This window comes from Rhipicephalus sanguineus, chromosome 2 (assembly GCF_013339695.2).
Source record: "Rhipicephalus sanguineus isolate Rsan-2018 chromosome 2, BIME_Rsan_1.4, whole genome shotgun sequence".
Classification (NCBI taxonomy): domain Eukaryota; kingdom Metazoa; phylum Arthropoda; class Arachnida; order Ixodida; family Ixodidae; genus Rhipicephalus; species Rhipicephalus sanguineus.
The window spans coordinates 126,050,129-126,073,884 of NC_051177.1; the positions used below are offsets into that span (position 1 = coordinate 126,050,129).

The window sequence follows — 23,756 nt, forward strand, 5'->3', positions numbered from 1 at the left end:
TGTGGGCGGCGTCGTAGTGTAGAAGGACTCGGTGTCCCGGTAGGTGCCAGAAACAGTTGGGGCTGGTGGTCTGGAAATGACGGCAGCGTACGTCAGCGGCGTAGTGGTAGGCGGCGATGGCGGTAGTGTCTGCGCTACTTGTGTCTCAATGACCTGGCGTAGACGTGGGTCTAATGATGTCACTGACTCAGTTGCTCGGGTGACAAGGGAAAGTTGATGCGCAACTTCCTCACGGATAAACTGCTTTATATGTGGCAGTAAGACGGTATGATCAGCGGCGACGTCGTTGACAAAGGCGGAAACCTCAGCTGTATCTTCGGTTGCACGGCGCGTCGAGACGCGGTGCTTTCGCAACTCGTCGTACGACTGACAGAGTTGGACCACGTCGGCGACAGTCTGAGGATTCCGAGCGACGAGCATCTGGAACGTATCGCCGTCCACTCCTTTCATGATGTGATTGATTTTGTCGATTTCGGCGAGAGATGAGTCGAATCGTCCGCAAAGAGACCTTACGCGTACTGCAGGCGTTTATTTCCTTCGATTCTAAGCCAGCATAATGCGATTAACAAAAGTGGAGCTACAGCCATACATCTGCACAACAAGATGGGTTGACAGTACTGCGGCAATTACGTACATTTACAGGGACAAGCCTATCTATATAGCAGGTATTTACTTTTGTTTTTCACACTGTATTATCGATGAAACAAGATGACGCATATCAGGGAGTCGTGATGTTACACATAAAACAATGTAAGCAAGAACTCTGAAAAAGAAAAAAGATGAGCATTGGAGGTACCTTTTATCACAGCAACGCGCACTTTCGCTTTATTTTTCGACGTAGCCCCACAGACGCACGTTTTCAAAGTGTTCGGCTTTTTCGTGGAACCAACGCTGGTGTTCCTCCCAATCGTAGTCCTCCATTGTTCCGCCATATTCCTTTGGCAGACGTTCCAAAGGGAAAATGTCACCGAGTTCAGAAAGACCCCCTTTAACCAACCGAACCTGGAACAGTGCACGAAACAGAATAAAAACGATAACACTTGCATCACGACGAGGGCACACGCGCATATACCTCTTCGCTTAGGGTTAGAAATGACCCCAATAGATTCTTAATGGCTTGACATTGAAATCGTCATTACAAAGGTTCTGGCGTTGCAGGCAATAAGCGGAAATAGTTACTTCCGTTGCCCTCACAGTCCGAAGTCCTTCTTTTCGAGGTAATCGAAACCGGTAGTAGTGCAGACCATTCAGTCAAGAAAACAAAATGATACTCAACAAACCTCGCAAAAACTTAGAACCTTTGAAGAACTTGTTCTTAGGTTAGTTGGTGTCTGTGCTTGCTAAATATGTTATCCTGGCGCAATGCTTGCAACTTGAAAAAAGGGCAGAGAGATATGTTATTCCTGGCGCTCCTCCGCCTCTTCTCTGTCCTTTCTTTTTGGTGTTTTCAGCATTGCACCAGGAATAAGATGTTTAGCAAGTAGGACCTTCGCCCTTCAGCATCAAACATAAGAATAACAATTACAGCGATGTTGAAATTCATTGACTTCCGGTCGCCTTAAACTAGATAGTTACCAAAAGAACTTTCTTTGTTTTTTTTTTTCAAATCTGTTGCATCCTCCTCGTGTTCAAGATATTCCTGGTATTTGTGGGCTCCCTCATTTTTTTTTTCGCTTTTTGGTTCCACTCGATGTGCCAGGCTCGAAATGATCAGGAAGCATGTCATGATGGTTATTACTTTTTTTTTTGGGGGGGGGGGGGGGGAGGGGGTGTCGAGCTGGCTATTAGTTGCGGACAAACTGAAATTTGGGTTACGCTAGCAAAATGCACCAAGCGTTTTATGTTGATGTGCAATTCCTTGTCACTCTAACGAAACAGAGAAAAACAAAACAACAACAATATCAACAAAAACAAAACGCCAGTCCTGCGTGGAACACGCAGCACAGTCAGAACGAAAGCTGGAGGAGAAGCGTTTCTAGAGCCTGTTGTAAACTGTCTTGGGGCGAACACTACAAGTACGCATGCAGGTACACGTGCAAGTTAATTATGGATCTTAATTTTTGCTCAGTAGGGAAGCACCCACTACGGCATTTTTCTCGATTCTCTGGAGAAGCTAGTTAACCACTGCACATCAGTGAGGCATTCATAGGTAGACTTCGTTGATGCTGTGGCGGATGACGATGAAGATTTAGGCCTGAGCCCTTTGTAATGGGTGGGAAGCTTTAAACCACCCTCTAGTTACGCAATTCGCATTGTGTGGCGCCTGCTTGTTATATTGCTCTTCTACCACGCCATATGACATCTATAAACGTGATTCCCTGACTGACGTGACGCCTGCATAGGGCCTTTTTCTGAAGGAGCTTCAAACACCGGCGTGGTTGTGCGGCGGAATACTCGACTGCAACGCAGGGGGCTTGTGTTCAAATCCCGCTCGATCCTGGATATTTTTTTTCTCATTGCGCACGATAACGATTACGGACACCGGAGGCGGCGGCGGACAACTACGCTACCAGAATCGGTTCTTGTTGTCTCATAAGAGCTTTTGCAGCAAAAAAGAAAGGGCAGGTAGCTTAACCAGGTTGCACCCGTTTTTCTACCGTGCGCTACACTGGGGGAGGGACATGTGGCTCTATAATTCCATTGGTCATCTTCTATCACGTGACCTGCGCAGGCCGACTTTTTTTTCTCTTAATGTTAACTAGTATGCAGGATACCTCTGCTTACTCTCTGATCCACTCTGCCGGCGTGAAATTGCCATGTGTCTGCGGAAAGCGAATCGTGAAAGGGTGCGGCGTCGAAGAGAAAAAGAACGCGGTGCCTTTTCCGTTCCACTGACTTTAGAGCAATCAAAGCAAAGTCGACGTGCTAATATAAGTTGAAGCGGATAGAGAAATAATAACAGCAGCTTACTAAAGAATAAAGACATATCAATACAAATGTCGTTCTCGCAAAATAGACAACAAAGTGAAAAGCTAAACTAACGAAAATACATTGTAATGTGTTTGATATCTTACCCTTGTTTTTAGTTTGCTCGATAGGAAGGGCTTCATCAGAATGTTATAAATACCTTCGAAAACGGTGGGCGTGTTTAAGAAATACATGCCCTTTACTCGGGCAGGAAACGTGTCCTGCGGGAAAAAAAAGAGGAAGTTTCACTACATATTTTGGGGCGCAAGCACATCAAAATGTGTTACAGCTTCGCAGCGGTTATGCTTTTCTTACTTGAGCGAGACATACAGCATAATGAGAAATAATACAGTACAATAAGAAATAAGCGCCACGCAACAGTACGGCTTGTACCACACCCCTGCGAAAGATGCCACGACGTATGTCCAGTCTCATTTGATAACTATGAAGCTGTGTTGCCAAGTTCGTTGAGGACAGATAATTGGCATGTGATATAGCGCGCAAGCGTTGAGCCAGGCAGTTCAGTCTCATGAGAACGCTTTCTTCTAACGATCGCAAAAAATTGGGGTTTTTTATAGCTGGCGCGTGTTTAGTATACTGCATGGGAAACCTTATTTTTAGGTACTGTGAAACCAAAGGCATGCACAACGTACTTTCTGAGCGTCGAGGTACGCTCGTGATGGCAATTCAAATCAGTGATTTCAATAGCCGAGTGTGCCCTATTGAGCCTGACTTATTTATCGCATATTGTTCTCATAGGTCGGAAAAAAAATTGGAGCTCACTCGGACTCACTCAAGAAATGCATTTTGCTCTGAGGGCTCACTCGGACTCAGACTCACCAAAATTTTCCTCAGCCGGACTCACTCAAACTCAGACTCACTAAACTTATGCTCAACCGGACTCACTCAGACTCAAACTCCCAAACACATTACTCAGCCGGATTCACTCAGACTTACGGCTTCACCTGAGTCTGAGTGAGCCTGAATGAGTCGACTTATGAGTCCGTTGGCGTACAATTAGCTTTTTAGATCATGGTGTCAATCCTCTTTAACGCCAATACTCACATAATCGGCGATCTACGATACGCCTTTTGACTTTATACCATCAAATACGAGTTATCATCATATATCATATATAACTATTATCATATATCAATCCAGTAAGGACATTTTTATAAAATACACGACTCACACAAGATAGTTTTATCAAGAACTTCCCATGAAAGAGTTTGCGGGGGAAGGTCATGCCACCCCTTCACCTAACTCGCGCCTCTGATCAATAAATATTGAGGTGGCGCATGAATGCTAGCGTGCTGACATATGTGTGAATAGACTTGAGTATAAACGTAAGCGGATATAAGGTTGATAGTAATGCTGAAGATGAATAGATAGGACCATAAGTCGGCAACAAAAGGTGGAGCTCACTTGGGCTCACTCAAGAAATATATTTTGAGCTTAAGGCTCCCTCGGACTCAGACTCACCAATATTTTCCTCAACTGGACTCACTCGGACTCAGGCTCACTAATATTGTCTTCAACCGGACTCACTCCGACTCAAACTCGCCAAAATATTACTCAGCCGGACTCAGCCAGACTCAGACTCACGGCCCGATCTGAGCCTGAGTGAGCCTGAATGAGTCGACTAATGAGTGAGTTTGCCGATCTATGATTGTGCTGCCCTGTGATTGTGCTACGACCACTCGTCGGAAACACATATTATGTTAAAGACTCGGCACAATTTGTCGACAAGATCGGTAGGTCTCCTTTGACGTCAAAACGATGTCCACTTCATTACCAATAGCTTTTACCGTGGAATGCAGCTGACAAGTACTTCGTCTTTAGCCTCAGGAAAGCTCGTAGCCTCAAGAAAAGCGTTACAGGTTGATCGATTCCTGTCATGATGGTCTCAGCTTTGGCTCTTCCGAACTTCTGTCTTAGTAGCACTTTGCTTCGCGGTTAATGGGGACGACTACAGACAAGTTTTTCGTACAGCTATTGGTGCCTCCGCTTCTGTCAAATGTGCAAACCTGATCTTGGAATTCATCGAGAGCTTTGGCAACCTTCGAGCGGCCTGGAAAGATTTTTGTACGGTACGTAGATGAGTTTTTCTACGGGATCCACAGGTCCGAGGTGCAACCTTTTCTGGACCCCTTGAAATTCATTGAATGGTCCGTTGAAATCGTGGTTGAAGAAGAAAGCAAGAAACGAATTACCTTCCTCGACGACCTTGTTCAACGCTCTCCTGGGAGTTGTCCTACAACAGTGTATAGGAGACCGACAGTCTGGCAAGTACCTCAGCTTTGCCTCGACACATACCATGGGCCACAAACGCTTTGTGGCGGCTTCACTGTCCAAGCATGCGTTCCGTCTTTTCTCTGACGAATCTACGCGATGGCAGGAATCCCAAAAAGTAAAACATGACCGTACATGCGACGGCTACCCTCGCCAGTTACTGGTCAGCGGGAACTTCGCTCCCCAGAGCTTTCCGGAAACAACCCGACTCATCGTATTATAAACTGCCCCCATTCCATATGCTCCCGGCATAAGCGAAACCTTGCGAGACTTTTCAAGAACGATGGTGCGCAAGTCGCGTGCATGCCCTCATAGAAATTAAGAACATCGATGTTCCCTGATACAATAATGTTCTCAATGTACGCCTTTTACTGACACTAAAACTTTGTGTCGTCATATTCTTGGGCGAATACTGCTTAACAAATGTGCGTAGCTTGTTTATCTTGAAGCAATTTATTTTACTTTTAAACTTCACCTTCTACATTAAGTATTCATAACTAGTAACAATATTCTGAATGTCAAGTGATATATACATTTCTGTCGTTATGGCCTACGAAAATTTGCACTAACACTTTTCATGTCGTATATGCAGGGTGTACAATATTTAGCTTATGGTTTTCTTAAAATTCAGCACTGGGAGTGGGAGGTACGTGACTACCACCTTTGCAGATAAGCTCTTTTTATCCTGGGGGACACAAAGTGAGACAATTATCGCTGTCAGCCGCCCAATTACCTAAGACTGAATCATGAACTTTTTAATGAGTGCACCAAATGGGCATGTTCGTATTGAAAAGTTGGAGTCAGCCGCTTTTCTGCACAGCTCCACTTGGAAGAATTTTTCTAGCATGTCTGTGCCCCTAGATATCCCACTGCAAAGTTTAACTGCTGTTTGCATGATTACGCATGAAAGACACAGAGCACTGTCGCAATGCTCCTCCCTGACGTGCCGCGGCAGTTGCGTGCGGTGTTTAATCTCACAACGGGTCGAAGGCATAGGCAAAGATGATGGCGCTTATCCTTTGGCTACCGGCTGGCGATAGCAACCAATGACTTCTCGTCACATCAGAGAGGAGCATTGCGCCGATGCTCACCGTCTTGCATGCGTAATCATGCAAACCGCAATTAAACTTTGCAGCGGGACTGTCTCGGGCAACAGACATTGCCTCCAACTTTTCAATAGAAACATGCCATCTTGCTGCACTCATTAAAAGGTTCATTATTCAACCTTAGTTGATTGGGCGCCTGAGAGCGATAGTCATTGTATCACTTTGTGTCCCCCTGTATGCATAACATATCGCAATTGTGGTTTTCACGTTCTTCCGTGTGCTGAATTTTAACAAAACCGTAAAGCTTAACTGTGAACAGCCGGTATATATATGTATGTGTATGTTTTTTTTTTACTCACAGCTCATATCATTGCTTTTGCCCTTCCTGATATAATTCCTCAAGGGATTGACAGCACATAAAAAAAAGCCAACTGCTCCGCGTTAAAGAACTATTATAACGTGAACTCGATCCTGGACTTGATTAGCATAAGATACCATGTAAAGACTGCCGTGCATCGTACATCGGAGAAACGGGCAACTTCAATGGCGCATCAAGCAGCACCAAAATAACGTAACTAAGGAATTAACACAGGTACCATCGCCAACGCTCTAGCTGAACATCCGCTTAACACAATTAACATTATTTATTGGAGTTCTGCGAATCTCATCGACACGGAAAAACCACTGTCGTCCCGTCCTGTTTGGAATTCGTTATTAATCCAGTCGACGCCTTATAAACGTAATCAGATACGTTCAAATCTGCCAGATGGATACACCAGATGATTGTGCCATCTACTACGTATATAAGGCACGGCATTTATTCGGTAGGTATTGATATAGCGATGACAACACTGGTGCCACTAATGCACAAGAACGAACACGGATGGCAAGGATGTTCCATTGCTGTTGTGCACTAGGGTACAGTCCCCCACAAAATAACACAGACCACGCGAACGTGTCGCGAAATTGTTGTCTGCGCCGTCTAGTGGCAAGCCGTCTGCTGTCGAGAGCACTTCTCTGGCTGCGCAATCGCCGAAGAAATACTCTCGACAACAGGCGGATCGCCACTATCAATCAATCAATCAATCAATCGTTTTTTATTTCAAGTTCTTATTACATGAAAGTACACAACACTGATTAGACCCATAGCCACTGGCTAGTAGGGGGTCTAAATAAATATGTATTTAAAGGAAAAGATTGTGTTACAAAGCAGATATTTTATAGGTACACTTCAATCATAAGAAAAAAAAAAGAAAAAATGGAGCAAAATATAAAACGGGAACATATTTGTGATAGGTAGATTGCAGTATCGTGCAATATGTTGCATGCGTGTAAGAGATTGTATGTGCAATACAACAAATATAAATACAGAGAAGTATGTAAAGCATGTCAAGTATGATTTGGTTTACATATAACCAATATATAACTCAGCACAGATTACAACAAAGTGTGTGTTAGTGTTCCTGTTCATTTTTCTGCAGAAAGTATTTTTTAAGCGCACAGGAAAATCTTTTGCTTTCTTTTATTTCACACGGTATATCATTCCAGATCTTAACCCCAGAAAATTGTAGCAATCGTTTTCCATAAACATTATTTGTAGGCGGAAGATTGAAATTATGTAGTGTGGCACGTCTGGTAAGGCGGGAAGAGGATGAAAATACTGATATATGAAAGGGCAGATTATAAGAAATGACATTATGGACGGTAAGCGCAATTTTTTGCTGTCGTAAATTATCAAATGGTATGATTTCCATGTTATAAAACAATGGCGCGGTGTGTTCATCATATCTAGCATTGTTTATTATTCGAAGTGCTCGCTTTTGTAGTATACGTAAGGGTTCTAGGTACGTTTTAAAAGTCCATCCCCATGAATCTATGCAATATGATAGGTGACAATGAAAAAAAGCGAAATAGAGAATTCGGAGGATACTAGTTTTAAAATAATTTCTAGCGGTTAATAACGTACTGCATCCAGATCCTAGTTTAGCGCATAAAGAGTTAATATGGCTTTGCCAGTTTAAATGGCTATCGAAAATTACACCCAGATATTTGAAATCTTTCGTTTGCTCAAGCACGCAGTTGTTTATTGTAATGTAAATAGACTCATTGCTTATATCCCGATAACGGGAGTGGAAAATAGTGTATTTAGTTTTTGTAGCATTAAGTGTCAGTTTGTTCGCTGAAAACCACTGACAAATATTTTTTAGTTCTGAATTACTTTTATGCTCTAGATCCCTCATATTGTCGGCAGTAACAATAACGGCTGTATCATCAGCGTACATTAGCATCTCCGCCGATGTCAATATGCTTGGTAGATCTATGCACTGCACTAGACGGCACGGAAGGCAATTTCTCCACTCACTGCCGTGGTTCGCATTATTTTGTGGTGGCCGACTGTGCAACAGTCTCTGAGACCACGCATGCAAATGCGGGCCCAAGATACATCCACTTACTTGAACAAGTGTAATGAGCCTTCGAAGGAACCTCGGTGTCAACTCCAAGATGTGGTGCACGCCCAAACCTTTTAGATCTTCGACTCCTACAATTCCTCGTATCTGGGTCTCCTCGTCCAGGAGAGTGCATTCTGACGCCACTATGAAGCACCTCATTAACTGCTGTAGCGAACACGAGTCATGCCTCCACGAACCTGGAACGCAGCCACGACGGCTTAGATATATCAGACAAATTTTTAAACGATGGTTAAAAAAAGTCTTAGTAAATGCGTCCAAAGGGTATCTAGTACGGATATATGAAACAGTTGCGATACATTCTCCTACAGTGCGAGGTGAAGTGAGTGCCTCATTATTAAAAAAGTACATATTTTGTCAAAGCGTTTCGCAAGTACCTCGCATGTACGACGCACGCTCATAATACGGACGCGTCGGCGGTGATGACCACCGTATTACCACCACTTCAAAACAGGGCGCACCCACCAAGCACCTTCTTTAAAGCTTTCAGGCGCATTGAAAGATGGTAATATTTTTTGTGCGGTTTAAGCAGCAGTAGACTTTTATTGGCTGCTATCGATTCTTTTCTGCCGCCTATGTTGCAACAGCTTTCCACTGCATTCCACAGCCTGTTTCCTTAATGTTTACCGTACTCCTTAAAACCCAGTGGTTACATCAAACCTACTTCTTCCAAAAGTATTCTTGGGCGGAAATTGTAGCATTGTAAAAGAACGTGCTCAATAATTTACAGGTTCATTAGAACGCATGAACTAACGGGACAGAGGAAAGAACGAGCGCTGACCATCAGCTGAATAATTTATAATTAGAGCGACAAAAACAACAACAAACCCCTAACTACGAAAAAGTAGGAAAAACAACTACGCAGGCGCACACGTTTTTACAAAGACACCTAGGCGAGACAAGCAAACTCTAGGTATAGTAAGAAAAGGGGGGGATAGAGCGCGAACGCACATATCAGCCTGTTTCTTTGTATGGTAAGCTCCTACCACCTCCCTGGTCCTCAGGTATTACTCGATCATTGTGCTTTCAAGCACAGCCTGCAAAATCTTTTCATCATCATTATCGTCATCATGATTCTCAGCCTGTTTTAGTACACTGCAGGACGAAGGCGTCGCCCAACAATCTCCAGTCTACCCTATGCTGTGCCAGCTAATTCCATTTTGTTCCCGCGAACTTCTTCCTTTCGTTACTCCACCAAACTCTCTGCCTTCCTCGAGTGCGTTTCCCATCCCTTGGTAACCATTCTGTTGCTCTTACTGTCCACCGGTTGTCTGTACTGCGCATTACGTGGCCAGTCCATTTCTTTCGCTTGATGTGAACTAGGATATCTGCTACCCCTGTTTGTTTCCTGACCTACTCTGCCGTCCTCCGATCTCTTAATGTTACTCCTATCAGTTTTCGTTCCATTGCACGTTGCGTGATCACAGCTTTTTCTCTAGCTGCTTTGTTATCCTCCATGTTTCTGCCCCATATGTTATGGCAGTATGCGGGGATTTTGTGCTTTTCAATTTAGTGACAGTGACAGATTTTCTGACATTATTTGGGACTGGGAAGGAAGGTTTATGAAGGAAGAAGGGATATGCCACGCGCTGATGACGGAATAACAGCTGATCTGATTGCAGACGGAGGAGAATTTGTTTGGAAGGAACTTGCTACGCTTTGCACTAAGTGCCTCAAAACAACGGTTACGGTGAGCTGGAAAAGTGCCAACATTATAATAATACAGAAGAAAGGAGACTTTAAAGGACTTAAAGAACTATAGGCCCATCAGCTTAATTTCGGTTATATACAAAGTATTTACAAAAGTAATTACAAACAGGATAGGAGAAACGTTTGACTTCAACCGAACTAGACAACAAGCCAGTTTCAGGAAAGGCTGCTCTACGGTGCATCACGTTCATGTGGTCAATCCGGTGATAGAAAACGATGATTGATCGCTCCGTCATAGGAATCGGAACAACACGAAAGTAAAGCGTGCCCTTACAGATGTAACTGAATGTCTACTGTACACTGATGAAAAGAGCTTTTGCACAATGTGCATTGATGTGTGGCAGCTATAGCACTGTTTAACGTGGATGCACCCACTTTGATGATTGGTGGTACATCTCCATCCCGACGACTAACGTCCACGTTAAATGATTACACAAAACCTTGTGGTAGCTGTAGTAGTTAACGGTGAAAGCGTAATGAGAGAACGAGGTGTGATAGCCAGAAGAGCGTCGTATATTGGACGCAGTACTTGGTCGCCATCCCGCGGCACGGCGCAGTGGATAGAGTGCCCGGCATCTGATGTGGTGTACCGAGCGGCCGTGGGTTCGATGCCCGTTGACGGAGCTTCTCTTTTTTCTTTGCCATCGGGCCACGTAAATTTTTTTAACGCCCTTTCCGTGACGGAAATACGTCACTGAAGTCTCGATGGACCCCGGCATAGAACACTTTTGTGTTAAAAGCTGCTGAATACAACAAACCTCTTTATTAAGCTTTCATAAACTGCGAAAACGCATTCGACTAAGTAGAGACACAAGCAGTCTTAAAAGCACTAAGTCGACATCATCATCATCATCCTGTCTAGATTCAGATTCAGATTCCTTTATTTCAGCATTCGCCCACTGCAGGGCAAAGGCCTCTCCCATGTTCCGCCAATCAACCCGGTTCTGTGCTTTCTGCTGCCACGTTATACCTACACACTTCTTAATCTCATCTACCCACCTAATTTTCTGTCTCCTCCTCGCGCGTTTGCCGCGGTCGCCAGGTCGCCGAGGTGCTACGTCGACAAGGAGTACCAAAAACTTATGTCCATACCTTAGCCGACACCTACAAAGACTCCACAGATACCCTACGTTTCCACACGCATACACACAAAAAATCGATAAAATGACAATAAAGAAAGAAGTCAGACAAAAAGATACAACATCCCAAATGCTGCTCACTGCATGCTTAGAGGGAATATTCAAACAGCTAGAATGGGCAGAAGCAGGAATCAAGGTTAAGGGAGAATGTCTCAGCAACCTACCATTTGCAGATGGCGTAGTACCCTTCAGGAACGATGACAACGAAATGCAAAAAAAAATGATTCAGAGAATAAACCCAGAAAGTATTGAAGTAGACCTAAAAATGAAATGATGAAGATAGAGATAGTGCTAAACATCCTGACGATAAAGGAAGGGTTAACGATTGGAAACCACACATTGGAATGTATACACGAATACGTATACCTAGGACAAGCACTAACAGGAGAGACAGCCTAAGCACGAAAACAAAATTGACCGAAGAATAAGAATGGCCTGGAGCGCATTCGGCAGGCACTCCCAAGACCATTATGTAAACAGAAAAGATAAGTTGAAAACAAAATCGCCATATTTTCAATACGTGATTGCTAACCTTCGCTAGGTTATGATTATTGTTGTCTAATATCGGCTAATGTAGGGTGGCAGCTGTTCAAACAGCATCATTGTCTTGATTCGATCTCAGGACAACGACGCCTTCACAATTATGGTAAATAACCTGAGCAAGGTGTGCATGTCTTTTGGTTCCTTGCATTCAAAGCACCTGCGTCCAATGAGGCTAAGTTTACAGAAGAGAGCGAATGTATAGAATAAGCAACGCGAATGTGTATTTTCCTGCGTAAAATCACCACACTGCTTTTCCGCAAAAGAACAACGGTGACACTTTGTTTTAATGGGACATACAACCAGTTTTGATGGTTGCTGTTCTCTTTCGTGAAACGGAAAGATTAGCTGTCAGAGTGTCTAATCACGGAATGGTGACGCGCAAAACGCCGTGAAACTTTGTAATCCGAATTTTTCAATCTGCGGCGACTGCGAAGTCGTACACAAATACTGCAAACAGTGGGAGGTAAGCGCGACAGCCGTTCTTGTTGGAGCGCTGCGCATTGCTGCGCATGCGCGCACTCGTCGCGCGTGCACCCCGGCTCGACATGTTCCACAAGTTGCCGCGAAGTCAGCGCTGTTCCTCAGCGTGCAGCCAAGGTGCAACTCCTTTTACCTCGTAAGCAGCACACACTAGAGCGGCGATGAATAGTAATATGCATACCTTAATTTTGAGCACTAATTATGGCGCGCATGAAAGCGCCACATGCATGTACAACAAGCGGAAAGACTCCGTTGTACAGCGTCAAGACTCTGCGGCAAGGCGGTGAGACAAACCGTTATTTTATTAAAGACCAACAGATAATGAAATGCATCAGCCGCATCGGGCGCATCGGGCGCATTATCCGAAGGCTGCAGGGTTCGGTCCCTGCCGGCGGCAAGTTGCCTTTTCGTCCACTTTACTTTCTTCACATCTATATCATAATTACAAGACTAAACTTAAAACAGTACCGTTAACGTCCCCTATACTTTCCTTGGCTTCATTATCTTTTGGTTTTCATTAAGGTTGTATGAAACGAAGAAACGAGCCCTCGAAATTCCCATCTTCATTCATGCCGGTATTCTGTGGCTTTTGAACGCGAGTTAAAAATGTAGTCCTACTGAGATCGCGAAAACGATTATTGAACTGGTCACTGTAATTCGCTTTCTTTTCATTTCTACCGGTATCTAGTCACATAATCTGGCCAGTTGCCGGCCCCTTTAAATAAATGTTGACAATAAAAGTAAGAAAAAGAAAAGAAAGACCGACCAAAGTCAAGCATGGCCATGGCTCTTCCGTCGGCATCTCGCACTCTTGGGAATAGTGCGAGCTTGTGCTGTCGAAAAACTTTGTCGTATTCGATTGTCGATGGCGAAAGGTTCTCGAACAGTTCAGGCATATCTCTGCGAGCACGGAAGTAGTTTTTCACAGTTTTCAACGCTTCGTCCACCCTGTACTTTTTCGTCCGAAGAAACATGAGCAGGAAGTCATCTGGAGGAACACGGAAACCATCTTCCTCTGAAAAAAAAAAAGAAAAAGAAAACATGGCGATTTTTCTATCGACCTTCGCGCTGACGTTCTTGAATGAGTACTATATAACTAAAGCGGGAGAGCATCTTGGAGGTTAAAGGGCCCCTCATCAGCCTCTGAAAATACAAAAAAAAACGTGCGCAATATTCTCTCCTGAAGTTTCCCGTCTTTCTGGCGCACTTCGTCACGCAGAACAGTGATTCCCGTGACGACTGTATAGTCCACACTCCCGATTGGTCCATACACGCAAAATATCAGATGTGAACTGTCTCCTGCAATGCTTTGCCATGCAGCCACCCATTCGTTCTTCCTTGACCTCGCATGACTAAAGTGCGCGATCAACTGATTTCACTTTATTTTCTATGTTTGCGACTTCGCAAACGGAGATAACCTTGTGTAGCCGACAAGCGCAAAATCTTGACAGGCTCACCGCTTAGTTCTGTCGCGGTACACGTGCTTTTAATAAGTGCCGAGGGGAGATATGGCGTGTAGGAAGGGTAGCGAAGGCGAGGAGAAAACCACTCCCTTGTCTTTGAACGCGGAGTTTTGAGGGGCTCTTTAAGTATTTGCTTTATGATTGCGGTGTGCGATACCTGCAGTGAAGGCATTTAGCTACAAAGGTCTCGAATGACCGTTAAACGAAATGAAAACTGCAGAAAGACATGACCCGCTGCTGGGGAGGTATTGTCACGTGGTCGTGAATCTTAAGAAGACGGCGATTGCAGCGTCAGCTATCAGTAATCTGATCGTCGGCGGAACGCGTGGTCTTTTATACATCAGTGACCGAACCTCCCAGCGTTATCTCTGGTGCTCGCATAAGCTCTCGAATAAGCTTGACTATTCGCATCCTGCGTGTAATCTTAAACAGAATGATCTGAAACAATCGCGAAGATTCCCAAACATTGTGCCGTGGGCTGCGCCGAGCATCGCTAACAGATTTTGTGGGCGAAACCCGAATGAATGAAAATAAAGCAATAACCGCGCTCGCAAGATAAACCCTGAGCACTTAATGTACTCGGTTTGATACGTCAGGCGCACAGCTGTGGAAGCTAGCGAGGCTTCTTGCATAGATACGTCCGCGCGAAGAAATACTTAAATTATTTTACCACCCGTAATTTAATTTAGGACGAATGGAAGCGAATTGAGATCCATGAAAACTAGGCCCTATCTTCACCCAATGAACATGAGCGAAATATGCGCATTGACGTAGTTTCAGTGGTTAGGCTACGTTTAACATAATTATTTAAGAGTGGTCTCAGTTGGAATGACGATGATGACTAAATTCCTTAATTGGTGCCGAATAATGGCCGGAGTCAAGGATCCTGGTTTGTTGTGTCGTATTAGTAGTGTCGCCTTGTTAAGCGAAACGAACGTATAAGTGAGTGTGGTTAGTGTTTATTGCGAGACAATAAACACAGCAAAGACGGAACGCATAGATGAATTAAACTTGTAATATACTAAATGCATTAAAACAAGGAGCAGCATGACTAGCATATGGAACTTTAGCGATTGCCCGAACTACATGGTTATGGCATAGACTCAGTTTTTTATTGTTATCGATTGATGGATTATCCCAAATAAGGTTGAAGTAATTTAGTGTTCATAAAATTAAAGAATTGCATGGGAAATGTTCGCCTATCAATGGCAAGACTTGACGGTTTTTGTTAATCAGTCCCAAGACGGAAGTTAACTTTGTCCAAATATTTTGCACATGATGTTCCATGAGAATGTTTTTAAAGATGTGGCACACAAAGTCTTCATCTCATTGACAATGCTACCTACCTACCCGCCTGCATGCCTGCCTGCCTACCTACCTACCTACCTACCTACCTACCTACCTACCTACCTACACCTTTGTCGTAAAGTTTCGAGACTGTTTAACTTTATTTTATAGAAATGATTCCCCAAAAGAAATCTTGCGGCGTATGTGTAGCGCCATGTTCAGGCTAACCTGAGCTATATTTGATAATTGCTGTGGCAGCCATTAGATGGCACTGCATGCAGAAAAATACGTTGTCACTAGTCGTCTGCGGATTCTACTGTGAGTGAATGTGGAGAGGTGGACGTTCACCTCGAACAGCGTGTAAACATAAAATTCTTTGCGAAGCGTGGCAATACAACCTCACAGACGTATGAGCTCCTTCGTGACGCTTACGGCAACGAGACATTATCGCGGGCGCGAGTTTTCCAGTGGCACAGGAGGTTTGTTTCAGGGAGAACGTCGGCGGAAGGCGACACAAGGCAGCGGCGCCCTGCAACCTCACGGAATGAAAACAACGTGGCTCGGATCAGCGAGATCGTACAAAAAGACCGCACCATTACAGTCCGCGTGCTATCAGATGCTCTCGTCATTAGTAAGGGTGAATTACATTGGCGGATTCGGAGTGGCCGACGAACACTACGCCGGAGCACTCCACTCCGGCGGAGAGCAACCGAAGAAACCTGCCAATGGAACACAAGCGCCCTCGCCAGAGCAACCGGTAGGGGGCTGCTTCGCAAGCGCCCAGCATTCCTCGCGTTTTGCGACGTTTTCGCCTTCACGGGCGCGAGCGGAGATAACGGGTGCGGTCGGACAGCGCATTTCATCGCGCACGCGGTACGCCACGCTCTGCGTACGCGTGGGGAGCTTGCGACTTCCGGTCGAATCCACCGCTTTTCTCGGAGTAGAGAGAGCTGCTCCGTGGAGTAAATCTGGCGCAGGAACTGCTCCAGGTCTTCCAATGAAACATACAGGCAGCACTCTCAATCCGCCAATGGAACAGACTTGCTTCGAATGAAGCAGAAAAACTGCTATTGGAAGTGCACCGAATCTGCCAATGGAATTCACCATAAGACAACATATCACCAAATTTTGCGTGAGAACTTGGGTAAACAAAAGCTCAATGCCAGACTTGCGCCGCACTCCCTCACACAGAACCAATAGGACACGCGGGCATGAGCGAGCGCTGATTTGTTCTCAGAAGGCAGGGAAGGATGCTGCGTTCGTCGACAGCATCATTGCTGAAGACGAAACATGGTGTTTTCAATACGATCCTCAAAAAAAGAGGCAGAACGCCGAATGGTGGTCCACAAGCTCTCCGGCGTCGAGAAAAGTGCGGCGACAGAAGACGAAAACAAAGACAATGCTGATACTTTTTTTCAATGCCAAAGGTGGCATACACCACGAGTTCGTCCCCAATGGCAGATGGTGAATCAGGGGTTTTATATCTGCGTGCTCCAACACATGCGCGATGCACTGCGACGCCGTTGCCCTGACTTATGAGCATCTGGACAATGGAGCCTTCTCCACGACAACGCAAGGCCGCACGCTGCTCTCAGCTTGACAAAATTTCTCGCCAAGCACAGCATTACTGTACTTCCTCATCCGCCATAGTCGCCTGACCTCTCCCCATGTGATTTTTTTCCTGTTTCGTCGTGTGAAGAGAGCCCTAAAAGGTCGCTGGATGGGAAGCGTGGAGGCGATTCAAGACGCCACGACAAATTAGCTGACAGCCCTGCCAAAAGAAGCGCTTTCCAGCTATTTCGAAGACCTCAAGAAGCGTTGAAAGCTGTGTATAGACAGCAAAGGAGACTGTTTCGAATGGGTGCTGCACAAATGATTTCGATGTTAAACGCTTTTTTACAGCGAAAGCTGTTATGAGATCATTTCACCGGCCGTTTTTGGTGCCGTAGTTGTCCGCCGCCGCCGCCGCCGCCGGTGTCCGTAACCAGTATCGCTCGAAATAAGAAAAAAAAACTAAATAAGAAAAAAAAATTCCAGGATGGAACGAGGTTCGAACCTGGGCCGTCTGCGTGGGAGCCCAGTATTCAACCTCTGAGCCATGCCGGTGCTTGAAACTGCTTTGCAAAAAGGTCCTGTACAGGCTTCATGTCGGGAAGGAACCACATTAGCATATGCAATATAGCGTGGTAAAAGAGTAGAATAAGCACCAAGCGTCGCACAACGCGAATTCTGTAACCAGGCGTCACACAATGCGAATTGCGCAACGAGTAGGTTGTTGAATGCTTCCAACCCATTACAAAGAGCTCTGCCATAATTCTTCATCGTCATCAGGCACAGCATCAACAAAGTGCGCATAATGCCTTACATGCGTTTAGCAGGTACCACGGCTGTCTGTAGAATGACGAAAAATGGCACAGTGCCTACTGCCCTACTTCTCAAAAATTACAATCATTTATAGCGTAGTGGGTTCCTCGCAAGTGCACTTCTGTTGGTTGCCAAGGAAGCCCATAAGGCTCCCATGATCCATTTCCTCAGGGTCTCAATAAAGTCAATTCTCTCTCTCTCTCGCTCTACCTTTCTCCGGTTAAAGTGTGTTATAAAGCGTGGTGGGACAGTTAAATAACGACCGGGCGTCACACAATATGCATTACGTAACTAGTGGGTCGTTTAAAGCTTCCAACCCATTACAAAGGGCGCAACCATAATTATTCATCGTCATCAACCGCCGCATCAACAAACTGCACATAATCGCTTACATATGGTACCTCGCTTCTCCGCAGAACATCGAATAATGTCGTGCTGGGTGCTTCCCAACTTCCCAAAAATTACGCGTTTTGGCGTAGTGGGTACGTTGCTAATGTACCTGTATTAGTAGCCACAGGAGAGTTTATAACGGGCTCTAGAAATGCCGCTCTTCCAGCTTTCGCTGTGACTGTGCTGCGCTTTCCGCGCAGGGCTGGCGTTTTTTATTGGGCTTAGTCTCAGATCTATCTATCTATCTATCTATCTATCTATCTATCTATCTATCTATCTATCTATCTATCTATCTATCTATCTATCTATCTATCTATCTATCTATCTATCTATCTGTCTGTCTGTCTGTCTGTCTGTCTGTCTGTCTGTCTGTCTGTCTGTCTGTCTGTCTGTCTATCTATCTATCTATCTATCTATCTATCTATCTATCTATCTATCTATCTATCTATCTATCTATCTATCTATCTATCTATCTATCTATCTATCTATCTATCTATCTATCTATCTATCTATCTATCTATGGACCGCTTACTTCTCTTGGCCAAATACCGAGCGTATCTTTAAGTGTACTCACTCCTACGCCGTGTAACGCCAAATGTGTGCGCATATTTATTCGATGTGCGCAGTGTTTTACTTATCGAAGCGGAAGAAACTCTTCAAGAGCGGCCAAAAATCGTGCAGTAATCTCGTAGCGGCTTGCGACAAAGTTGGATCGCTGAGTTACTACAGATTCACGCCACTGCATTGGTTTACCTTCCACAGTGCTTCCTACGATGAATAATAGGGGCATGGAAAGTTATGGGATTTCCTGAAGCTGACAACATCGCGTGGTGACCTATTTGGTAGTGCTTTCATCTATATATGCTCCGCCTTTTCTCTAAAAAGAAACCAGTTGAAAGTTAGCGTTGTGTTCTGTGGTTTTCCTGTCCTGTGGTTCGCGCTGTAATGCTAAATGATAAAGAAATAACATGGTTGGGCAAAACATGAATACTGCGTAGAATACTCCACTGCATGAGCACAAGGAGATGCAAGTTTTCGATTACCTTCAAGAAACTTCCGCAAGAGCGCTAGGCACTTTTCTTTCACTTCAGGCGTCTCCCCCAATTCTTTCCGGGCAATATTTTCCAGCTCTTCGTTCATATCGTAGACCCCTTTGCTGCCGAATGTCGCTTCCTGGAAATTGGAGGAAACATATCAGCTGCGCATCACTTGCATAATCCAACACTTGCATGAAGGACTCGACTGCGTAACTCGGTAAACATTTTTGGAAATTTCAAAGAAAGTGTTCAATACGGCCGTACCAGTATATGCCAGTAGAAGAGGAGCAGGGCACAACGAATGACCGTTTTTTCTGCGCATTGAGGGTCTGCTTGATAGACTGATCGAAATATTCTTTTAACGAGGCAAAACAAAATTCTTGAATGTCTTTCTTATGCATGTGTCGAAGCGCAGCCACCATGGCAGGAAACGAAACCCGCGATCGCGTGGACAGCTGTATTAGACCATTGTTGGGTAACAGGTGTCTCAGCTTGCGACTGCTTCTGCGCAGAGCTGATAGACGAAGCGATCAAGGCGACGGTGAGTTAAGGCAAATATATATACATACAAACAAAGGCGTTGCATATTCGGCGCTGGGGACGACAACTTATTGGGCTCGCACTGAGGTGCGACGACGACCCGGGATTTCTTCTTTCGCTGTCTCTCTCTTTCCGCGCAGCATGGTTCTTTTATAGCCCTGGGCGATCGCTTGCATCAGCCAGGAGCTCGAAGCCTCCAATCAGGAACCGCCGTTGGTCGCTGGCTCGAACCGGTGGTTCGAGCCAGCGCCGGAGTTGCCGGGGATTGCGTAAGGCTCCCGCCTCGTTGCATCAGCGGGTGTTGACGATGGTTGCATCAGACGTTCTACCAGCTTGAGTGTCTTGTCGAAGCAAGGAAGTTTGGGTTGGGAGCACAGCCATAACAGCACCCCCGCCGCCAGACAATGCGCCGGAAAGACGAGCTGCTTCCACGTGGCTCGGATGCCGGGCGCGCTCGTTCGCCAGGTCCATCCAGGTTCACCTCCAGGGCCATGGGGACATTTGGCTCCACGCTTCGTTTCGTGAACAGATCCCAGTCGCCAGGCCGGATCCCGGCTCCAGTGGTCTGTCGCCAAGATGTGTCGACTTGCTTTGCTCGTCTCTTCTGACGATCTTTGGTATCAGCACTTGTTGATCGTTCGGCAACTTGTCAAGAACGGTCCGACAACATACAACACCCGACACAAGCAAGTGCCCTCAGTCACCCGACAGAACACCAGACCTAAATAGAATAATACATTCCTAACTACGTTTCTGTAGAAATTTTGTTCCCTCTATATCAAGAGGCACATGTGGGACACCAAAACTCTTAAAAGCAGACCTCAAAATATTACACCTGTAACAAACGCAATGAAACAAAATTCAAAATAATGTTGGCCCCTTGAGATCACTCAGGACGGAAGCGCTCAGCTGAGGCCGCAATGAGGACAAAATTTTGCCCCAATTTGCCAAAGAAAAAATCGAAAGGATAGCCGAAGACGGCACTGCTTAGAACGCGCGACTGAGTGCGTCTGCGTTCCCGTTTAGCTTTCCTTTCTTGTAACGAACGTTCAAGTTGTGCTGTTGGAGTATCATGCTCCACCTCAGTAACCGGCCGCTTTTGGACGACATGTTATTCAACCAGGTTAGAGGACAGTGGTCCGTTTCGAGCACAAACTTGGAATCGGAGACATAATAGGCCAGCTTTTGAACGGCCCACACGAGGCAGGCACATTCCTTTTCAGAGGTACTATACGCCTCTTCCCTGCAGCTCAGTTTTCGGCTTAAATATAAAACTGGTCTTTCGTGACCATTGTCATCTTCCTGGCGCAATATAGCTCCCATTCCGCGATCACTCGCGTCGCACTGAACGATAAAGCCCTTGGAAAAGTCGGGTGCCATGAGAACGGGTTTTCCGCTTAAGGCTTGTTTCAGCTTGCAAAACGCATTCTCTTTTTCTGAGTCCCATGTCACTTTAACTGGCTCCGACTTTCGAAGTGCGTCAGTTAGAGGGCTAGCAATGGTAGAGTAGTTTTACACATAATGCTGATAGTATCCCGCTAGCCCTAAGAAAGCCCTTATCTCAGACTTGGTGGTTGGTCGTGGATAGTTCACGACGGCGGCTACCTTGATCTCTGAAGGTCTATGCCGGCCACGCCCCACAACATGTTCCAGGTAAGACACCTCGCCGCATCCTAGGTGACATTTAGCAGGTTTCGCTGTAAGACCCGCTTCTTTCAACTTGTTCAGCACGACTCGTAAATGTTCGACATGTTCTTCCCAGCTGTTCGAGAAGATGGCGACATCATCGAGATACGGCAGTGCGAACTCGGACAGGCCATTAAGAACGCGGTTCATTAGACCCGAAAAGCAATAAGGCGCATTTTCAGTCCAAAACTCAGCATAAGTGGACGATACGTTGCAAATGGAGAAACGAACGCGGCGTAGCGGCTAGCACGCTCGGTAAGGGGAACCTGCCAATAACCTCGCACGAGGAATAGCGTGGAAATGTAGTTTGACTTTGACACTGTTTCCACCCTTTCCTCTAGATTTGGTATCGGGTAGGTCTGGTCTCGAGTTATGGCGTTAAGGCGCCGATAATCGATGCATGGCCTAGGATTCTTTCCCGGCACTTGAACCAATATTAGAGGATATGTATAGTCACTCTCACCCGGTACTATGACTCCCAACACAAGCATTCTATCGATTTCCTCTTTCATGATCTGCTTCTGCACAGGGGAACATCGATATGGCTTACTACGAATTCGTTCCTCACATGTTAGCTCGATGTCGTGCTTAATAACCGTCGTTTTTCCGGGACGGCTGGAAAACACGTCTTTAAACTCAGAAAAAATCCTTCTCAAGTCCTCCTTCTGGACTTGACTTAACCTTGGCTCCAGGTTCAACTGTTCCAACATCACCTCTGAACCCATTACGCTTACATCGCTAGAAGTCAGAATTTCTGCTCCTTCCTCCTCTGAAGCATTCAGAAGCAGATTTACGACCGCCTGACGTTGAACTTACGGTTTCATCAAGTGCTGTGATAAATTTTGTTTGACCGCTTTCCTAATTTCACTTCGTAGTTGGTATCGGAAAGCTTCGATATTACTTTAGCGGGCCCCTCCCAATGAACCTCCAGCTTGTTCTTCTTGGAAGGCCGCAGCAACATTACCTGACTTCCCACTTCGAAGGTACGTTTTTTTTTGCTGATTTGTCGTAGTATTCTTTCGACAATACTTGTGCTGCCTTCATGTGGCTCTCCACAAGATCTTCTTTTTTCCGAGCCTCTGAAGGAGGTCGAGAACATAAGCAACTACATTCGGGTCGTCATCATATCCCTCCCAGGATTCGCGTAGCATTCGCAACGGTGTTCTTAAGCTCCGGCCATATACAAGCTCTGCGGGACTAAAGCTCGTGCTTTCATCAGAAGCAGACCTCAAAGCAAACATAGCGGGAGGAATACATGCTTCCCAGTCGCATTTATGCTCACAACAAAGAGCTATCAGTATACGTTTCAGAACTGAATGCATACACTCTACCGGATTAGATTGTGGGTGATGGATCGAGCTGTGCATCGCCTTGATTCCGCATTTATCCAAAATGGTAAAGGTAAGGCAACTAGTTAAGACGCTCGCAATGTCGCATTGAATTTCAGAAGGAAATCCGACATGCGCGAATATCGAGAGCAGAGCGTCCACGACGTGAGGAGAATTGAGCTCTCTAAGAGGTACCGCTTCTGGAAATTTTGTTGATACACAGATGGCAGTCAGTATGTATCGAAAATCTTGCCTCGACTCCGGCAAGGGCCCAACAATGTCGATTACTAGGCGCCGAAAAGGTTCTGTTATAACTGGCACAAGCCTCATGGGTGCCTTCCACTTGTCCGTGGATTTCCCCACCCTCTGACAAGTGTCGCAAGAGCGCACAAAGTCTTCGGTATCTTTCCAGCATTTCCGCCAGTAAAACTCAAGGGAATCCTAGCCTTGGTCTTTTTCAAGCCGAGATGCCCTGCCCACGCATTTTCGTGCGCAAGTTCCAATAGCTGGCGACGATACTTTCGCGGTATTAAGAGTTGCTCATACCTGCGACCTTGTACATCTGTGTAGCTACGATACAATAGCCCAGATTTCTCATACAAAGAAACATTCTTTTTCTATACTCCCAATTTTACGTTTTCCATTAGCGCTTTTATCGAGATGTCTTCACGCTGCTCTCGAATGAGCGTCGCTCGATCAACCCTCGACAGCTCACACCAACTTTCAGCTACAGGCTTGAGCGTATTGCCCGCCTCGCCCAACGGCGCCACTTCGGTTTCTCCGCCGAAGCAGACGACGCTACCCGCTTCAGCTGCAGGCGGCTCGAGTAACCCACCCCGAGAGTTTTCTGTCCGAGGCTCGCTCGACTCGCTGCCAAGGTCACGCAGCTCGGCCGCTTTTGCAGATGGTGTTGTACTAAATGGAACGAGATCAAGTTCCTGTGAGAGCTTCCGCACTTGGGATCGCGTGAGGGCCATGTACGCAACGCTGGGAAAGAACGATTTACCCTGCTCTTTGAGAAGCTGCTCCGAGTTCTTCGAAAAAAGATAAGGAAAACAATATGGAAGAGCAGCAGA

General features: G+C 45.6%; 1 protein-coding gene across 3 annotated transcripts in view; it reads right to left on the reverse strand.

Moving 5' to 3' along the window:
• LOC119383645 (retinaldehyde-binding protein 1-like) overlaps nucleotides 1-23,756 on the reverse strand; it is a 67,008-nt gene that overhangs the window by 31,942 nt on the left and 11,310 nt on the right. Inside the window, exons 2-6 of one of the 3 annotated variants that reach the window (XM_037651924.2) lie at nucleotides 19,133-19,262; nucleotides 13,352-13,600; nucleotides 8,699-8,892; nucleotides 3,015-3,128; nucleotides 801-1,002 (exon numbers count right to left, since the gene is read on the reverse strand). In XM_037651924.2, coding sequence (XP_037507852.1) covers nucleotides 826-1,002; nucleotides 3,015-3,128; nucleotides 8,699-8,892; nucleotides 13,352-13,600; nucleotides 19,133-19,262 — 864 coding nt within the window. In that variant the 3' untranslated portion in view covers nucleotides 801-825. Of the gene's footprint in view, nucleotides 1-800; nucleotides 1,003-3,014; nucleotides 3,129-8,698; nucleotides 8,893-13,351; nucleotides 13,601-19,132; nucleotides 19,263-23,756 lie in introns of those variants that run through there. The other 2 variants (XM_049412602.1, XM_037651925.2) reach the window with 2 other exon arrangements.